This window comes from Pundamilia nyererei, unplaced genomic scaffold, assembly GCF_000239375.1.
Source record: "Pundamilia nyererei isolate P.nyererei 1_Seehausen unplaced genomic scaffold, PunNye1.0 scaffold00035, whole genome shotgun sequence".
In the NCBI taxonomy this organism is placed as follows: Eukaryota; Metazoa; Chordata; class Actinopteri; order Cichliformes; family Cichlidae; genus Pundamilia; species Pundamilia nyererei.
This window is the reverse complement of record NW_005187436.1, coordinates 401,522-413,984: the sequence shown is the minus strand read 5'-3', so window position 1 is coordinate 413,984 and position 12,463 is coordinate 401,522. Positions and strand designations below refer to the sequence as shown.

The window sequence follows — 12,463 nt, the reverse complement described above, 5'->3', positions numbered from 1 at the left end:
ACATACACATACACACACTTTTTTTGCTTGAGTAAAATAGTCCACCAGAGTGAACAGCTTATGTTTTGCTTTCAGACTGTGAGTGAATGTTATAAGTGAAAGGTTATTTTAACATTCTGCAGTGCATTACTACCAAAGGCCATAAAGGTAATTGTGATGGGTTAGTAATTAACTTAAATAAAATGGAATGAATGCAGTGACGGAAAAGAGATTGAAATATACAATGTCTCTGGCCATCAAATATTCAGATGTTAGTTAGAAAATGTGCAATGAAGGGTCATTTTAATGAAATATAATGTAATGTAACAATAGAACAGCTCCAGCTTTATGGCCTTAATGTAGACCCTGTCTTCACTGTTATGTTGTGTTGTATTACTGCCATCTACTGTCCAGAGATTAAACCTCATAGCTTACTGCGGCGTATTATACTGGGTGATAAAACAGTTAAAAAAAAACATTAGGTTTTAGCAGTGATCTATATAGAAAAAAAATGCGCCAATGTTGTGACAAACCACAAAGAGTAATGTCATTGGTTAATTCTATTTAAGCTCTTGCATTTATCTAAAATGTCTCATACATACACCAGAGTACCCTCCACTAATGCACGGTGACGTTTATGTGTGTACTTACCATCTTTGTAGCAAGATTTATTGACCAGACCAGGGTTGTCTGCCAGTAGCGTGTTGATCTCTACAACTTCTCCAGTTAAAGGAGAATAAAGCTCGCTGGCTGCCTTTACACTTTCCAGAGCTCCAAACTCATCTGCAGGAGTAAATTTCAGAAAGTACGTCATGAGGGACAAGAGGCCATCCACTTTCCTGCGTTGTGGTGACTCTAAATCCAGCGATGACATGCATGAGATCAAGCTTTATACCCATCTTAATAATATTCACTATTATTCAGCAAACATCATACCTTGCTGAGCCAGCTGTGTCCCCACCTCTGGCAGTCCACAATAAACTACATCTCCCAATGCCTCCTGCAAGCGGTTAGGGAAAACATTTAGCCAGGACAACCAGAGTATGATGTTAAAAAAACAAAACAAAACAGTTATTTGCGTTTCATTTAAATATTGTGGAAAGGGATGTCTGTGTTTACATTTGAGTCACTGCTATCTGGTGTTTGAGTGTTGTGCACACACAAGAAATGTAATGACAACTGTCAGTCCTACATATACTTTCTAAACTTTTAAATAAATGCCAGTTTAAAAACTGTACTTTATATTTATGTCAGTAAATATATGTTATTTAAGTTTTTTGGGGGCCATGTGAGGGAGCATTGCCTTAATTAGCTTGCATAATAAAAGAGCTTTAAATCTTGGATCTGCCTTGCATGTGCACATATTTCAGCGCCATTGTGCTAAAAAGTCATCACCTGCAAACATAAAAAAAAAAAGATTGTTTTTACGTCTAATATATTTGCTTATATTGAAAAATAGGGTGCACTCCGCATAATCTACATATGAAATAAAGAAATAACAAGTATCTTTATGACAATATTATTGTACCTACCTACTGTGTATTTTACACAATAATAAACCCAGTCTCTTCTGGCCACTTAAAATAGCTTTTAAAAAGACATTTTTAATGTTAATGAAACACCTGAACAAACAAAGGACACCTACAAGTCCCTCTGCCAAAAACTGAGTGCAGCTTCTACTGCTACTGGACTGTTTATTTCAAAACACATTGACAACATTTAAGAGAAATATGTTTCACATACTGTAAGCCATCAAATCATTTATAGCAGTTTTAATCAGTGTTGTCTCAAAAAGTGATTTGAGTGATTTACCAAAACATTGTCAGCCTAGACATGAAACGTATGCCAACCATATCTCTAAAGAATGATATAAACCAGTTTGTGACAAAGTGACTTTTACATAGCATTTACTTATCCAGCTAAAAAGTCTCTTGACGTATAAAAATGTCAATTTTTAAAGAGAGAGATCTGGCCAAGCAGCATTAAAAATAACACTATTATAAAGATATTGTGTGGCCAAAAAAGGACTGGATTGATTATAATGTAGATAGAATAATGCAGAGCCATAAAGATACTCGCGAAACAGGCCATTTCCTTATTTTTCATATATAACATATAAAGTCTATTTATCAATACAATTAAACACATTACACATAAAACTCTGAAATCAACTATCAGTTGATAATTTATTAAGACAACACCATTAATCATCTTTTTTTCCTTCTTTTTCTGGCAAATTCCGGAAATCACATTTTGGCACCGGTCTGTGAAGTGCACGCGCAAAGGTGGAATACTCACTTGTGCAAAGTTGCTGATCCCGACCGTCCCGATTCCGTCTTCCACACGAATCCATTCGTGTTTGTCTGTGAATTTAAGCGCTGCAAGATAACACAACATACTCAGAACTTAGCGAGGATTTTGAAGTCCTCGACGAGTATGACAGAAACACTCAAACACGCTGCAGCTATCGTGTCCTTTCTGTCGCTAATGTTATCTAATACAAGACATGCATAGTCGAATACCTGCTGATAACCGGCTAGAAGAGGCTAGCGTTCTCCCAAAATAAGGCTTAGATGCCAGCTGCAATGGAGAAAGCGACGCTGAACGAGCGAGTAAAGGCAAAACTGTAGAAAAGTTGGAAGAGAGGGAACGGAGTAGCCAACAGGCAGCCATGTTTGTCGCTCACTGATGAGAGCATGTTTCTTCTTCATTGATATGAGAGGTATCAGTGGCGCTTTACTGCCCTCCACCGATCATAGTTATTGATCATCTTGAGCGCTCGGTTTGCTATTATAAAAACTATTATTATAATTTAACTATCAATAAATTTCTTAAAAAATAAAGAAATGCCAAACTCAAGCCCAAAGTAAATTACTTGTACCCCTGTTGATTTTTTTTAAAGTTGCCACATATGGGAATGGAAACTGACTTAGAATCGATGCTGCATTATTTTAAAATAAATTTCCTGGCAGTTTGAAAGTTTTATACCATTTAAGACATGTTTCAGCTTCAAAGATCATCTAATATTAAAAAAGGAAAAATAAATTTTTGTTTCTGAGTTGTTTTTTCCCCATGTGGCTGAATAACTCAGTAAAATAAAGTCTAACATTACCTTGGTGATAAAGTGGAAGGTGTACTACTTTTTATATTTCCAACTATCTTAGTTGATCTTTCCAGTACAACGCCGAAATTACTGTCAGCAAAGCCAAGGGAAGTTATACTGATTTAAAAATCTAAGTGTCAAAAATATAATAAAACACACATACACCATTACTTTACAGTGACTCAAATAATGGATTGTAGGTTATGTCCCAATACCTTCTATATACTTTGCTGCTCTAGCAATGCTCAAGATTTAGACATTAATTGAAGTATAAGTTAAATAAACATTCAAATCAGTGACTTAAAGATCTAGACCTTTTAATATGAGACTGTTCTAAGACATGCCTTGCTATTTCCTCAACACATTTCACTTGGAAATAATTGGAAAACAAAAGCCCACATATTCAGCAGCAACAAATTAAAATATAAAAAAAAAAATATGAAAAGAAGGTTTTAGAGAGAAATACTGGGATATACTGGCAAATATCTGCTTCTTTCTGTGAGTATCACCAGGATTTCACACTCAGAATAATACTGCATGTAAATTTCTACGCCCAAAGTAGGGTTGTTTTTTGTTTCGTTTTGTTGGAACACGCCCAACTAATTTAACATATCTAATATCTATGGTTTTGCTGATGATAAGGATAAGCTTCCAAGAAGTTTATCAGGGCGTTATTTCAGGAGCCGTGGTGATATCAGACCTGTTTATGATGGGTCGATTATGTGCAAACACATTCAAGTTTATTTCCTGGCTTCATCCAAATGTTTGTTTATAAACAAACACCCCCCCCCTCCCACACACACACACACACACACACACACACACACACACACACACACCTCAGGGCTTATTCTGATTGACCAGCCTCACAAAACTTAAATTATTTATTAAGTAACACTTTTATTCATACAAAACAAAACAAAAACAACAGAATATATAAAGAAAAGTCACTCTCATGCCTGGGAGTTTTACTATTGCTCAAAATTGCATTAGCTGAGGAAATGGCATGTGTACAATTTAAAAAAATAAAGCGAATTCGAGTGTTTCACACAACCACGCACTCCCTTTGTCCTGTTCTGGCTTCATATACTATGCAGTAAAACAAACTTAAAAAAAAAACAAACAAAAAAAACCCCCAAAACAAAACAGAATGACTAAAAGTGTCCTCCCCTATACCAGCGCTAAAAGCTACAAACATAAATAATAAAAGCACATTTGTTTGGCTTTTACATTACACAGCTTCAAGAGTCCATCCAGTGTCCGCTTTTCCTTTTTTTGATTCTGAATGTGAGAACAAACAAAACAAAACAAAAAACAACAACAATAACAATGACAACATCAATAACAGTAAAGAGAAATGAGAGCTTGCTGTGGAGAAAGGAGTGAAAAACATAGGGGACAAATACTCCTGTGTGTGTGCGTCTGCGTGTGTGTGTTTGGTCGCATCTCCCTCAGAGCTCCTTGAAAGCTTGCTCGCCCTTGTGGAAAAAAATCATGTAACATGTGTTAGGTCCTCCTGTGGGGGGTGCTGTGTGCTGCTGGGTGGGTATGGGTACTGGCGGTCCATTGCAGGCAAACCGAGGGGGGTCTTTATTCTTTAAAGTCTCTCTCCTCACTGCACGAAGGAACAGCTAGGTTGGGAAAGCCAGGTCCAAGATCATGGTCACCACCGTGTACCACAGACACAACACACTCTCTCTCCTTTGTACACACACTCCTGTTGCCTCTGTGCTCACAAAAATATGCACAGTCAGCCAGACCCAGCCACCCCTGATGGTTTTTTTTTTTTAGGTGGTTCGTTCCTCCCCGTCGGTCTCCTGCTTGGTCCTGCGCAGGTTGCTTTTCATCTTCACAAACTCGGGGGTGTTCTCCTGTTCCTCCTCAATTTTCTGTTGCTCCAGTTCAAGCTGCAGGAATAAAGACATTAAATTCACATTTACATTTACACGAAACTCAAGTTTTTCCAAAACACATACAGACAGCTTAGCAACTCAGATAAAGTTTTGAAAAAGCCATTGTACACGTTGGGATTTATGAGCGTGTAAATGACACAATGTCTATCAATCATTTACCTGCTCTAGTTTCTGTTGTCTTTTCATGAGCTCTATCTCCAAGTCACTCCTCTTCTTGTGGGCTTCTTGCTCCTCCTTCTGTTGCTTGAGAACTTGGTCCCTCTTTCTCTTTTCCAGAACCTTCTGGAGCTCAGGTTTGTTCTGAGGAGCCAGACCCCTGTGCAGAATCCATCAATGAAACAGCATGTCAGCTTCAATCAACACATGCTGATGTCACTGCAAAGCCTCATTCAGAAGGAGACTGGCATGCAAATTCATGCGTAATATATGACCTTATTCTGTTTTGACATGCAGATTAGTATTAGACTTTCGGATTAAACACGGCAATCGTGTTACAGGAAAGTTCTGATTCCCAGCAAATCGCAGATTGCTCTGCATCAAAAAGAATTGCATAAGATGATTTTTGCCAGCACAGGAAATGACTTTGAAAGAGTGGGCTGAAACCATGGGTGAGAACTTGGCTGTTTATTTCTTTCCCAGTTGCCTTTTTTTTGGTCTTTTAGTATCAAGAATGATTGCAGGGAAGCATACGGCACACACGGAAAATGTCTTAAGTCACTGCAAAACCAGTGGGACTGTTACACAACTCGGTGAAGACATCTCAGTAAAGTGAAAGCCTGAGGAGCAAAGATGCAAAATATTATGTAATCTGCTAAGCTCTTCCAAAATCATGACAAGAAAAAAAACAAAAAAAACAAAAACGCACAAGGGCAAATAAAGTGGCACAGTAGAAGGGAAAAAAAATACTGTGCCTGGTCAAAAATCCAATCTCCATGCCCTTTACTGATTTAATTTTTTAAAACCTTTAATGCAGATTACCCAACACTCCAACTGATTTTTCTTTCACTATGACAGCCTGAATCTACACAGGCCACAGATGGTCTTCAAAGAAAACACAGCGTCCCTTACCTGGATACATTTTAGCAACAGCACTGCCTTAATTACATGCATTATTAAATCAAGACGATTACATAACTGAGCTCACGGTGTTCCAAAAAGCAGTGGGAGTTAATTTATAACAAGGGTCTGTTTTATCAAGAGTCACTGCTTCAGTTAAATGCCCTGTTTTGCGTCAGTAAGGGTCTTAGAAAGCTCTTAGTGAGCTGAAGCAGGGCAGAGGGCCCAAGATGTGACTGGGTGGGCTGATTTTAAGTACCCTGACGCAGAAGGGGTGGACGCCAAGGTCGGCGACAGCAGTAAGACAGGCTACAGTACAAAGATGCTGACTTCATTCTTCTCTCACCGTGGGCAGTGTTTACATAATAACTGACCTATGCACACACCCCACCACCAAATGCATGCCCTCAGGCAGACTGAGAGGAATGTGTGTTCAAAATCCCACACATCACTACCTCCATCTGATCGAATGCCTGGCCAGTCGTGGTGGCTGAATTTCTCAAATTCCTTTGTTTGTGTAGGAAGGTGCCATTACAGTTAAGGTAGCCAAGGCAGAGAAAGGCCCTCAGCTAGAGACAGTTTTGTAATCTCTGTTACATAACATATTTTTTTTCCTCTCCGTTACAAGCATCCATCCATGCATTCATCCAACCATCCCACTTTCATCACTGTGACTAATCCACTTTGCAGGCCAGCTTTCTATACCTCAGCACACGATAAAAGCACAATCATTAAAGTTTATTCCCCCTTAAAGCTGGTTGATGCTTGTCAAAATCCTCTGTCTAGACTATTAGAAGCAATATTTTGCAGCAGTTTGAGCCGAAAATTTTTATTTTCTATTTTTTTTAGAATTTCATTTCTCTTTGGCCCGTTTCCTCCTGATTCTTAAATGCCCTGCTTTAATCATTACACTCTGGTTTAAGACAGACCGGAGAACTGCTGCTGTGATGTAACAGCTGTCACCAGCATGCGTGTTTACAGAGCTATTTATAGTTCAGGCACAAAGCTGCTGGCACTGTATGGTGTGATAAAATACAAACATCGAGTTTGAAAGGGCAATCATGGGCCCCAGTATGTATGTGCATTTAAACATGCTAAGATATAAACGTATGCATACACTGATTGATGCTCAGAGACTTACAGACCCATAAAATCCTTTGTTTCATGTAATATCAGTAGCCACGACTGGATTTTCCTCCATGGCATACATCTCTGACTTTTACATAACCAATATTTGCCAAAGGTTTTATATATAATAGCTTCTATGAAATGTTTTATATCCCAAGCCTCACATTACACTGCTGCTGGGACCAGTGAAGTCAACCACACTGACAGCAGTAGCATATGGTAGCATCAGTGTCGTTGACATGGATACAAAAAGGAATTAGCAGAAAGTGGCAAGGTTACTGGATTCACTCATCCTCCATTAGTGAAGATAAAACTAAATTATCCTGAATGTGGAACCGTTCCTTCTTATCACAAGTTTGTGTTACACCCAGAAACAAACGGGGATGTTTTATTGTCGTTCTAGAAACTATTGGACTTCAGTGGCCTCTCACTATAAAGTATTATCTATCTTGATACTAGCAGTATTAAACATAAGGAAATCTTAAATATTGCTTTATGGCTATGACTATTAAAGGCATAGGGGTGCAGCTATCTTTGTTTAACACTTAACTGCCGTTATAAAATATAATCTTGTTGTTGGTATCAACAAAAGGGAGGTAAATAATCTCTCTGAAAAAATGTTTTGGATTTACCACATGTGGTCACCAAGTGACAGCTAGGAGTGAGATTCAAGGTATTTTTCTATCTGCTGACCTCTTCTGGTTCATGAGCAACTCTCTGTGCAAGTCCTGGTGATTACGGGAGCTTTTCACTGGGTTGATCAGTTTCTTGGGCTTGATGAGCTCATCACAGTCTTCGTCCATATAGTCCGGTTCCGCCATGACACTCCTCCCTGCTGACAGCGACAAACCAGGATCACAGGGATCTAAATCAACAGGGGGGGGGCAAGAGAAAAAAAAGAGAGACTGATTTAAACACAGTATGAGAAATCTCATACTTCTTGCAAATCAGGATATGAGCATCTGCCAGATACTCTGGCATGAGCTCAGGGTTTTTCACTGGTCTCTATAGTGATGAAGGGACTCAGCACTGGAATTACGTAAGTGTTCCACACCGAGTGAAGAGGAACATTTCATCCCCTTGATGGATGATATGAGAAACATATGCATATTAATGAAGGGACAGTAATGGGTACAGCCCTTAAAAGCCTAATATCTTTCTGACACACAGTGTCATGTAAATATTCCAGAAACTACTAAAGCACAGAATTAGCCCAGAGAATCAGCCTACAGCTGTCTGTGGGCTTGAAATAAAACCAAGTCACATCTGTGAACTCCTCCAGATGTGAACAGATGTTTGCTTTGGTCAACTTTACAGAAGGAGCAGAAACCATAATGTAGAAATTTCTAGCAACAGTTGCGAATGGAGTGTTCACCTATTTTCATACACACAACCAGCACGTCAAAAACCCTCATTGTGAACCAGTATAAACTACAGAAATAGCAGGGGGTACTCAGGGTCAGCACGGTGTATATTTTTACTTATTTCTTCATTTAGCAGTGCTCTAGTTAAAGCTGTGATTTACTCCAAGTTTGATCAATATCTCTCACAAGTTGCAATGTATGCATGTAACACCATACCTTTTATAGCAGTTACTGTTATCGATCTACCTATCTGAACTCACGGCTCACGTGCTCCACTTCAAAGAATGACTAATCAGGAACTTCGGAACGATGCGCATAAAAATTCCAGGACCCAACCGCATGACAAACATACAACAAATGCACTGAGTGATATTTGTGTTTCTTTAAAACACCGACTCTGCAAGCTAAAATAAAAACGACTCACTACTTCACTGTTGAGCTACTGTTTGAATTAAAGCAAAAGAATTACATAAATTGAAAATGAAATGATAAACTCACCCTGCAGATGAGGAAAGACGGGGTATCTGAACATTGTAGCCATCTCTGTTATTTTGATTTGGGATGTATTCTCCAAGAAAAGCTATTAAAACACGCTGTCCTCTTTCCCTCTCTGGCTCTCTTTTTTAATTGGTATCTCGTAAAGCCTCGTGCTGGAGTCGTGCTTTGTTCTGCACAGCTGTCTGCTACTGAGCTGGTTGGAGTTCAAAGTCTGTTTTACAGCTAAGCTCACACAAACCCTCCTTCCCTCGCTCGCTCGCCCTCTCTCTCACTCTCCCTCTCTCTCTGCCCCCTCCTTTACCTTCATTGTTCCATTCACTTTTAATACACACCTCTGGCAGTTTATGACTATGCACAATGTTTCACTTATCAAATTTCATGCTACCTTTATCTTTACTTTTTACCTTTATTAATACAATATGTATTTACGACCTCTGTTAGCTTTAAAACTGTAAAGTTATTAATTACTCGACTACTAAATGATTGTCTGAATGTACCATCCAATAAAGTCATGGTTTCCCGGTCTGACGAATGGCTCAAACTCATAATCAGGTGTTTCTTCAACTGATAAGGACTAAAGAATGCTGCTTTTGATCTTACAGCCAATCACAGTTACTTGTTCCAAAGACGCATCACACTGCATGTGCCAGACACAATGGCAGTGGGAGTGTGTCCTCACAAATCAAAACATGCATTCAAAAGCATTGACGCAATGAGTTACAGTCACCACTAGAGGTCGATATTTTTGCATCCCCAGGAGCTAAATGATGTCAGTTACATAACAAAGAAGCCTGGGATAAACACCTAGTGTGTGGCTGCACTGGGTGCAGAACAAAGAGAGAGAGAAATGATACAGAAACATCCTTGAAGAATATTATACGATATGCTGGTAATAGTACAGTTTTCCTGCCTGGTTGTCATGGTTGTAAACAATTCCTTCTAATCTCAGATGAGTAACCCTGTGTTTACCAACCCATGTAGCCATCACAAACCTATGCATATAACTAATTTAGAAAAGCAACATAAATAACACTGGTCACTAGTTTAGTTTACCACTACTTTCACAGACATCACTGACTCTAGAATTGTGAGGAACCTGGCAGTCAAAGTGCATTTGTTTTTGGCACAGGAAATAGTGATAGTGATTGTAAATGTGAGAAGGGGAAGAACTGCGTGATGCTGTAATCAGGAGCTGCGTGAACCCGCACATGATGGGCACATCAAAGGGTGGCTTCTGTTAATGCCGAGTTGGACGGGTACAGGAACTTACAGACTGGCAGTGTTGTCACAGTGTCCGTTTAACACATCTGCTCCTGCTTCCTCTCTGCCCCCGGGGAGAGGGGAAGTAACATAAGGAGTTCAAAAGGGACCTACAACCTCAAGTTCGAGGACTGCTTAAAGTCAGCTTGATCACCGGTGGTTCTGCATGTTTATTTGCTCCGTCTGGCTTCTTTTTAAAAAAAAAAAAGCTACATGTTACAGTTGCACACCTAAAATCTAAGATGGGTACAGACAAGTTAACATGTTGTCCCTTAAGATCCCTCTGACTGCAGCTGCTTTGCCCATCGGTGGGGTTAAGAATGAAATAACATTGTCACTAACAGCCACTAAAATGTATGTAGTAGATTGCACGTGTTAATATGTGCACCTCCAACTCCACCACATCTCAAGATAACGATAATAATAATAATAATAACAACAACACACAGTTTTTGTTTTTTTTAAAAAAGCACTTTCTGCTTTTTCAAGAATCCCATTAAATCCCTCTGTGTTTATTGGTTTTGGAGACACACCCTTACTACTGAGACAGGCGCAAACACACACACACACACAGATAATGAGTCTCCATTCCCCAAGATGTCCAGGAGAGAGCGTGCAGTACTAATATGATTCAAAATATCCGAGCATCCAGCAATAAAATGAGACAGAAAAAAAAAGTTGGTGAAAACAATGGGAACTAGAGAAGAAACAGAAAACTGGGTCAGAACAGAGTCTTGGAAAGGAGAAAAGCAAAAGCGGAAAAAGAAACTTCTTTCTCCCAGCTGTCCTCATGAGCTGTTCTTGTGTTGTAGGTAATCACACTTCTGGATTAAGTAACAGGGAATATCTGATTGATTAAGTGAGGAAAAATGCCAACAAAAAGATAAACAGTAGTGCACAAGGTTAAAACCACGAGGAGGCTTAAACACACACACACACACACTTACTCACATCTTGCTGACACAAGTTTGTTCTTCTCACTGTATAAAAGCGATACTTGTTTTGCTTTTGTTGTCGTTTTATTTTTTTTTAAAAAGAGGAAGCAGTTCAATGTGTTTGCACTGTGTGAGAAAGTGTAGTCCACAGTGGCAGGCTGCATTAGAGCTGATAGAACGACTAGAGTGCCAGCATTGTGCCAAGGAATTGCATCATCATGGCCAGCTTTGCTATATGAGCTAACACGCACACAGACTTACATTCATTATATGGACTCATTTCTCAACAGCCTCTAAGTTGCCATGGCGATCAGCCACCACCCACAATTTAGTGACACAGCACTGTGATGCAGGACTTGTGAAGACGCTAGAACATTAAAATAATTTTAGCACTGAATTAAAGCCTTAAAAACAATGTTAATGTGGCTTAAATTGTTAGCTTTGGGAAAACAATGGGAAAAAACTGCATCATGTAAAAATGTGTTACTTACAACAAAAGCCATCAGACTCTTGAGTTGGGTTCAGAAATAGCTTCTTTCAGTTAATTTAGAGCCTGCATATTCACCCTTAGTCCTTACCTTACGCACATATGTGCATCCATTAAAAGAATAAAAACAAAACAGAGCACAGTAATGAGCATGGAAGGGGATGTTAAGCTGGCCGGGAAAACAATACTGTGGATACTCTTAAAAAAAACAAAAAAAACCCCCACAAAAACAAAACAAAACAAAAAACAGACAAATGAAGGGGATTGTTAGTGATGTGAACATGATTAAGGAGCAAAGAAAAAGTAGATGACTATCAGCATGACTAACAAGATAGGGCATGCAAAGACACTGACAGCCATACTGAACGATGACATGGTTTAGCTTTTCATGAGTCACAAACGGCCCTCTTCCTGGTGCAGCTTTAGAGACAGAAAATGAAGGCAAGGAGAGCAGCTGGTGGCCTGCGTTGCCATCTGACCCCACCGTTCTCCTTCTAGGACACAGGCACAGACCATCCAGAGATCTGCACACCACAGGGTGGGGTTGGGCAATCAACTGTCATTGGTAGTGAACACATAGCTGACCACACCCACTACAGCATGTGTGAGCCAAGATCCCCCCCTTGCAATTTCCAGTACAAAGGTACACAGGGGTTAGGCTTAAGAAAAGCACTGATCTGAGATTTAGCATCCAGTTTTGATGTAGGCTTTGGCAGCTTATGTTAAAAAAAAAAAAAAAA

General features: G+C 39.3%; 2 protein-coding genes across 3 annotated transcripts in view; both read right to left on the bottom strand.

The window, feature by feature from the left end:
* Positions 1–2,708, bottom strand: part of LOC102203905 (glycine cleavage system H protein, mitochondrial-like) — a 5,124-nt gene extending 2,416 nt beyond the window's left edge. Inside the window, exons 1-4 of the mRNA XM_005729870.1 lie at positions 2,502–2,708; positions 2,278–2,357; positions 916–979; positions 631–762 (exon numbers count right to left, since the gene is read on the bottom strand). Of these exons, the coding sequence (XP_005729927.1) occupies positions 631–762; positions 916–979; positions 2,278–2,357; positions 2,502–2,652 (427 nt within the window). The 5' untranslated portion in view covers positions 2,653–2,708. The remainder of the gene's footprint in view (positions 1–630; positions 763–915; positions 980–2,277; positions 2,358–2,501) is intronic.
* A 1,684-nt stretch (positions 2,709–4,392) lies between these two features.
* The window catches only part of fam107b (family with sequence similarity 107 member B), a 15,314-nt gene continuing 7,243 nt past the window's right edge, over positions 4,393–12,463 (bottom strand). The window contains exons 1-4 of one of the 2 annotated variants that reach the window (XM_005729868.1): positions 9,042–9,277; positions 7,873–8,044; positions 5,155–5,311; positions 4,393–4,989 (exon numbers count right to left, since the gene is read on the bottom strand). In XM_005729868.1, coding sequence (XP_005729925.1) covers positions 4,870–4,989; positions 5,155–5,311; positions 7,873–8,044; positions 9,042–9,084 — 492 coding nt within the window. In that variant the 5' untranslated portion in view covers positions 9,085–9,277 and the 3' untranslated portion in view covers positions 4,393–4,869. Of the gene's footprint in view, positions 4,990–5,154; positions 5,312–7,872; positions 8,045–9,041; positions 9,278–12,463 lie in introns of those variants that run through there. The other variant, XM_005729869.2, reaches the window with a different exon arrangement.